We start from the raw sequence: 7893 nt of genomic DNA, 5'->3' as shown, positions 1-7893 counted from the left end.
GACTTAACCTGGGGAGCAAGTTAAATGCTCCTCCCACTACTTCGGTTATTGCCTCAGAGATAATAATCAACTCAGACATAGAGTAACTTTTCATATTGTAAGTGAATAATCAACCATAATTTTCAAAAGTTATCTCCAAGGAATAATTAAATCCTACTTTGCTACTCTATAAATACTCCAACACTCAATATTTTTTTTTAAGTCAGACTCACTTAAAACTTACTTAAACGGACTTAAAACATCAAAATCGCTTCCAGGTATCTCACCTATAATTCCAAAGCTGACCTGAAGCCATCTTGGATACCTTACCACAACCTTCGACTTCATTCACAAAGCTCCCTATTCATAAGTACGTTTAGGTACGCCTCGAAACAAAAACTATCTAGTTGTAAGCCGTAGCAGGACTTGGCAAATAATGTGTTTTTTTTTATTTTTTATTTTGCACCGTCTATTCCATAGTAAAATGTCACTCAATGCATTGCGACCGGAATATAAAAAGATTAGAGAATAGTAGTTATGAAAGTAGTTAATTAGGTATACTCGTCTTTTTGCTCAATTTAAAAGTTCGATTATACTTTCAATATTTGGCCGATTTGGAGTCTTTTAAAACAATTTTCTACCTGGTTTTGTAGGTTGTGGTAAGTTGTTGTAAGTTGCTAAAACAATTTTCAAAGATTAATCTGATGTTCTGATTGCGTTGATTGCATTCCACCTCAATCTAATTGAAAAGCTTAACTTCTCTCGTCTCATCCATCTCTAGTTAACCCTAAACAATATTTCCTAGTACGGATTTCTCCTTGCTGATTACCCAAAATTAAAAATAAGCAGGAGGCATTCTAGTAGTATCGGCTACATGAGTTAATTGAACTAAAGATCCTGTTGAAAAAAGGGGTATCAAAATGTTTTACACTTAAGTGAAGTTAAATCAAAATTAAATCTTCAAGTTTATCTTCCATTTTAAACTTATCCAACAAAATGATAGCTTAAGCACCATATCAGATGAACTAGGATAAGAACGAACGCCCAAGTATAAATGCTATCCAACTGTTAACTAAAATGGATAGGAGACTATTACATTTGATGGTTCTTCTAAACACCGCCGGGTAAATAGATGAATAGTTCTATTTTGGTTCCTCATTCTTCATCAGAACTAGAATTTTCTACAGCTTTGCCATGCTTACTGGTGGTGCCATTGACAGCTTGCTGCTTATTCTTTGAGTTTTGATCATCTTCCTCGTCTTCGCTGTACTCACTCTCATAGTCATCATCATACTCTCCATCCTCATTATCATCGTCCTCCTCAACTCCATCCTCCATGATAGGTCCTTCATCCGCCAACACAGCACCCCTCGTGCCGGCTCTAGTCCGTTTCAAGACCTTGAGCTTTAAGTTTATCCTTGTGTCGGAGCCCAACCAAGAGTCGCACAAACAATAGCAAGTCAAATTGTAGTTCCCTTCGGATGGGGCCTGGAACTTGCCCATAACCAATCTAGCTCCTCCCTTAACCTTGTCAACTGCTTCGGCTACTGCCCTACTGGTCTCCTTCACGGTTGCTCCTGAACCCTCCATAGATTCCTCAATTGCCTTAGAAGCAGCAGTTACAGCAGCAGCTTCATCCATGAAACTAACCTTCTGAGAAAACCACACATTATTCGAGACAGAATCCGCAAGCAAGAACCAGAAATTTTCTTCCTTGTGAAATGGGTAGTAAGGTGTATGCGGAAGGGCACCAATCAGGCCATTCCCACGTTTAATATTTACCCATGCATGTAGAGTAACAATGTCACCCTCTTGGATACCCTCTTCACCTTCAGTCTCGCAAGTTACTTCGAGTGTCAAGGAAGGCATCATATCCAATACAATCTCAATGTCTTTTACATCAGATGAAGATAACCCAGCTGTTTGAGTAAGCAGATCAGCTCGCTCCTGTGAGTCCATGTCATGAAGTTCCTGAAAAGTTCTGACCTTCTGCAAATCAAGAAAAAAATTGGTAAGGCCCAGGAAAACAAAGACATTTAAACATCCAATAGCAGTCACTAAATATGTGAACCATCACTAATTATCAAAATATGTTGAGCATAGATAACTGCAGTTTTCTTTTTAAATAAACTGCAGTAGAGCAGTAACAAAAGTGCTACATGTACATTAAAAATTAACCACCAAATCCGCCACTATGTATTTGTATATACAAATTGATTTATACATTTTTCCAACTAAATAATTAGCCACTAAAATAATCAAACTGTCAGTAGAATAATTAAACCTGCAATAAACTAATAATCAAACTTGTTTATGTTTAGTATAAGAGATTCCAAATATGTCTTTCTATAAGCAATGGCTAATTGGTAGCTAATTTTTTGTGGATATGTAGCATGATTGGATAAATAAATATCAAAAATGACAACCAAACAAATAATTTCCATTTGTCAATTACAAGATCACCAAACAGAAATCAGACTTCAATAGTATTAATTCAGCAAGCAGTAAACTAGCACTGTTAGATGCCCCAACAATAAGAGCATGAAAGTTCTTTATAAAGCAACCGAGCTATAGGCGTGGCCACAAGATCTTTAGACCTTGTGATGATAGGTAACATCACAGATATGAACATCTAGGCCCAGACAAAAGCATTCAGACTTGAATAAAGATTGCACGTAAAATGTTCCCTCACTTTGCGGTTTAGCTTCTTAATAACAGTCTCATTAATATGTGGCAGCTGCAGAAATGGTGCAATGCCTTCTGGTGATCCACCGGTAGTCTTTCTAGCACTTAGTGGAACAGCCTGTACCGGAGATGATGAAAAAAGAACCTCAGATGAAAATGGCTTTACACCAAAAGAAATTCAAGTGGCCAAAAATTAAAAATGGTTCACTAACCAAAGCAAGCAAAATCATCATAAACCAATAGATATTATTACACCCTTAATAAGGAACATAATATGTGAAATTTGTGAAAACATATGCTTTTGATGGGTAGGTGGAGGGGCTTTTGATTCTAATTTTACTAGTAGAATTATCTTACCAGGCAAGGGTAGATATTATATCATAGATAAAGGAAAATAAGGAACAAGACCTATAATAATACACCAAATAATATGTTCCCTAAAATTAAGGTTTAGGTTTTTAAGGTACAACTGGCAGACACAAATATGACTGCATTATATTATACTTGGCTTAGATTCATTACCTGGATGATACACTGAGAAAGCTCAACAACACCAATTGCGGGCCTCAGCCACCCATGCCCCTGAGCATTGCGTGGTATAACTGCCATCTTTTAAGGAAAAAAATAGACCATTAATAGATTTGCCAAGATGCAAAAATATCATGGATTCAAAACTATAAATTCAAAAGGCAATATATCGCATGCATCATATAAGAGAATCACGAATTGGAAAACAGAACATGACAAAGTCATAGTTATCAAATCAGGGATCAAATTGTGGATTGGTATGTTTATATTTCGAATAGTGAATTGTATGATTCATATAACAAATCTAAAAAACAAAAAGGGCAACCCAGTCCACAAGCATGGAGAAGAAATAAACAAAGTCGACAGATCTCTTAATTGACTGAAAAAAGGTAAAATAGTAAACAATAAATAAGTTAGAATTGTGAAAAATGAGAAAAAATCAATTAGACATAAAGAAAATTATATTATCTTTAGATTTTGTGATATACAGGCCAAAATTGCTGACTTGAGAAATGGCATCTAGTCATAGTAATCATAATGGTTCTTATAATCTTATTATGTTAACTTAGTTGAATGAAATTGAAATCCACATCATGCGAGGATGATCTGCATGTTTCACTATTCATGATAGATACATCTTAGATTTACAACTAAATCTCATGCCCCTCATTCTCGTATTTCTACAACTTATTTTATATTTATATAAATCCATCAACAAGAGAAAGCACAATTCAAATAAGATTAAGTCAAGAAATATTAGCATAACTACAATGTTATATTTGAATAAATCCATTCATCTACACCTTAGCAAATAACTTTCTCCCATCTTGCATAAGTGCAGAAAAAGAAAGTATATTATCAGTTCATATCTAAAGGTTAACCATGTTTATATGCTAAGTTGTCAATAGGGCAGATCCTATATATTATCCATTTTACATGCTGAGGCATGTGACGTGTCTCTGGACTCGGTGAAGAATAAACCTTTTGGTAGGACCCCCAGATATCAGCACATGGAAGAAATCACCCTTAACTTTTATAATTAATTGCAATGCTGTACAAGATGATGCAAATCTGAAGCCTAAAGGGAACAGCATGATAGAGAAAGAATGAACATTGAACCTTTAAGACTGGATTAAAAAGTCACCTTCATTAATTCTTCAAGAAGGCGGGGTGCTGTTTCTAAAATTCGCTTAAAATCACTTTGTAGTGATGGTGACAAGGCTGCGAATTCTCGGGTCAACTGAGCTTGAACTAATAACTCAGTCTGAAAGAAAATAGCATACAAAGTTAGCACATAATGGGCCTTGAGAATCTGAACACAACGCATTATTAGTATAAGGTACCTTAACCAGTGCGGGATGCTGCTTCCAAAACTTAGCTTGCTCCTGCTTAATGTTCTTGAGGTCAAGGTTCAGCTCACTCCTCACTAACATAAAGAGCTTTGAAGAGGTTCGTCATCGGTCCTACGAACTGGAATTTCCATATATTCAGCAGCCTTTATGAAGACATCCATGACTTTGCTGTATCACACAGTAGCCACAGATATTAGAAAGACAAAAAAAAACAGAAACAAAAAGAGAAGTTTCAACTTCAAGGAAACAAGATAACAAATAATTTACAAGGAAAGAAAAGGAAGCCATGATATTATCAAATACCATTATCCTTATATATAACTAGTATCATGCAAATTGATCAACTAAAAGAACTTATTGCTTCACTGTTTTCTCCTCTGTTTGACAATTGTTTCAATTAACTTTTTCATCAACATTGCAGTGCAATTCAGTCTGGTAAGTCAGCATAGAAAGGGATTTAAATTTTAAAATATAATTTAGTTTTACACAAGCAGTCATTTACTAATTAACATGATATTTCTCATTGCACTTCAAGCTAACTTAAAAATATAATAAATATCCATGAAAGGAAAAAGATAATAAACTGAGCAGCCAATATCTTACAGCATACAATAATGTGGGGTCTTACATACCAACACAGGATAAGCTATCGATCGAAAGCCAGATGGAGCTTAACTGGCACAAAATATGAGTTTACCTGGGAGCCAAAGAAGGCTTCATAAGGTAATAGTAAGTGGACAGTGTTTGATGCATCACATAGTTGCCAGTATACTTCGATGATCTGGAGAGATAAATTACAGCAATAACCAATGGCAAGAGAATACACACGCCAACAATCCAAAGCAGAAGTATGCCACCAGATGCTCCATCAATATTTAGCAGGAATTGAGGGAGTGCTATGCCCATTTGAAATCCCTACAACGAAATATTGTTTTTTTGCTAACATGTAAGCAGAAAGACAACAAGCCACTGAGCATTTTTCCATAATATTCAGTTTATTTACCTGTCTTCCATCAGGATGGCCATATTTTTCATAGTTCTCACGTGCTACAGGATCTGTCAGAGCTTGATAAGCCTTCGCAATGTACTCGACAAAATACTTGTGAGCCTCTGAAATAAAATAATAGAAAAATTACTAATTACAAGGGAACTTACAGGAGGTCCAACTTCTTGCAAACATGAAAGTTTGCAACTATAAGAAGCATGCAATAAACTAAAACACCTTCAACCTGGATCTGGATTTTTATCAGGATGGTATTGAATAGAAAGTCTCCTATATTTTTTCTTTATTTCAGACTCTGGTGCTCCAGGCTCTAACCCAAGAATGCTAAATGGATCAAAAACTTGAATCTGCATAAATTTACCCGAGAAAGTTCAGAATCCATGACCCATATATTTGAACACTCAACCAATAAGAGAAGTGTTCTACAATGAATATAAGATCCCTCAATACCGAACATGAATCTCATGAAGTAGAATACTTAAATAATTGCTTACCTCTCCACTCATAGACTTTATGTAGTAAACCAGAATAATCATGACCACCCAAAGCAGCAACAATGTGAAGTTACTACATGTTGAGACACTCGAAATCTGCAACATTTAAATCATATGTCAACTAAATAAAAAACCCAACAAGAAGAACAACACAGGGAGCAAAAATTATCTCACCCTCTTGAATATTGATTTACGGTACTTCCCGGATTTTGAACATTCAGAGCAATGACAGTGAATACTCTTTGATTTTTTGGTGGCAGCACGGCATAACTTGGTAATTGTATAGGGCACAATGGGGATGGCCATTATGGTCAATATGAAAATTGGGAACAGTGCACTGTTCTCCTCTGAAGCAGCCATGGTTGCTTACTACACTCAGCAACCTCTTACAATGTTATTAGACCTGCAAGGGTTGAATCCAGTTACATCTCATCACTCAATAGTAAAACACTATAATCTTCCATCAGATAATCCTGCAGAATTCTACACTGTTACACAAAACGCATGGAACGAAAAAACAGGATCAAAGATTCTACACAAGGCTATTGAAAACGGATGAAATTTTCTACAAGGAAACTAGAAAACAAAAATTCGAAAATGCACTCCGGAATTCCCCTTGCCAGGCTAGATTCCACATTAACAAAAGCAAAATAAACAACAAATTGGTGAATCTAGAGCATAATTTCACCAAAACGAATGTTAAATCAAATAGGAACCCTACCAAACCAGTGACCAGCAGAAAGATGAAAATTGAATAAGTAAATCGAATCTCCAAATCAAGGAGATCCAGGATTACACCAAGGCAAAGGCAGAGAATCAAGGGGCAAAAATTGGGCAATAAAAAATCAGAGAAAGAGGAGAGAAAAGGTCAACTGGAAGAGGGAATAAATCGAAAGATGGAAAGAAGGAAGGAAAACCTTTTGGGGGATTTTAGAGCTGCAGACTGCGGACTGAGATGCGATCCCAGAGAAACGAAAGTTAAAATTAAATTTTAATTTATATAATCATTATAATTATAAATATGGATATGAATATGTTATTTAATTTTGGTTCATACGATTAGTCGTTCGGCCATATCTATCCTATATAATATATGTAAATCTGTTTCTATACTTCTATGATCCATATAGAAAGAATTAGTATATAATTTTTTTTTTCAAATACTCTTCATTATATATATTTATAAAAAAAATTTATTTCTAATATTTGAATATAAAGTTTTTAGTTAAATTATAAACAATTTAATATCTTAATTTTTTTTTTGTTTTCCAATTTATTATCCTAAAAGATTAGGCTTGAGACAGAGTTTAAGTGCACGTACGTAGAAAACAAATTTGATAATGTGTTATTTTGGTTGCAAGTTGTAACTTGTTTTTCTGATTTTTTGCTTTTCCAATATTTTGAATTTGATTTTTATAGGTAAATTAGAGATTGATTTTGTTCCAGCCCAACCCACTAATACTCCGAGTCACGAATCCTCGACCAGATGGGTTTGTCGACTCGAGCCAACAGGCGACCCACGCGTCACCTCTCCTTTCCACGATGAACCTGGACAGCTAGCAAAAACTTCTAGGAAGGTGGGCCTGATCACGAGAGGCCCATCCCGGGTACAGAGTATAAATGAGGAAGGACCTATCCCTCCCTACATGTATGTTATCCACCTTACCCTAATAAATGTCATAGTAAACGTCATAGCCAGGCGCCTTCATCTCAGTTCGCACTCAGGTCCTGGCCCCTTCACGTCTCTGCTCCATCCACAACCTAACCCGACACTCTGAATATCCGAGCAGATGAACATTGACACTGTCTGTGGGGACCTGGTGCGAGGATGGACAATTTTTTGTTTGGAGAA

The 7893-nt window shown here is 35.8% G+C and overlaps 1 protein-coding gene across 1 annotated transcript; it reads right to left on the bottom strand.

The window, feature by feature from the left end:
* Positions 1-843: 843 nt before the first annotated feature.
* Positions 844-7137, bottom strand: LOC130968641 (dnaJ protein ERDJ2A-like). Its single transcript, XM_057894028.1, is given in 12 exon segments — positions 844-1968; positions 2672-2782; positions 3187-3273; positions 4337-4456; positions 4536-4636; positions 4639-4712; positions 5242-5459; positions 5548-5654; positions 5774-5894; positions 6042-6137; positions 6216-6444; positions 6959-7137. Coding segments are annotated over 11 exon segments (2055 nt in total). The 5' UTR covers positions 6402-6444; positions 6959-7137; the 3' UTR covers positions 844-1134.
* Between the last annotated feature and the right edge of the window lie 756 nt (positions 7138-7893).

This window comes from Arachis stenosperma, chromosome 3, assembly GCF_014773155.1.
Source record: "Arachis stenosperma cultivar V10309 chromosome 3, arast.V10309.gnm1.PFL2, whole genome shotgun sequence".
Taxonomy (NCBI): Eukaryota; Viridiplantae; Streptophyta; class Magnoliopsida; order Fabales; family Fabaceae; genus Arachis; species Arachis stenosperma.
This window is presented reverse-complemented; position numbering and strand designations above follow the sequence as displayed.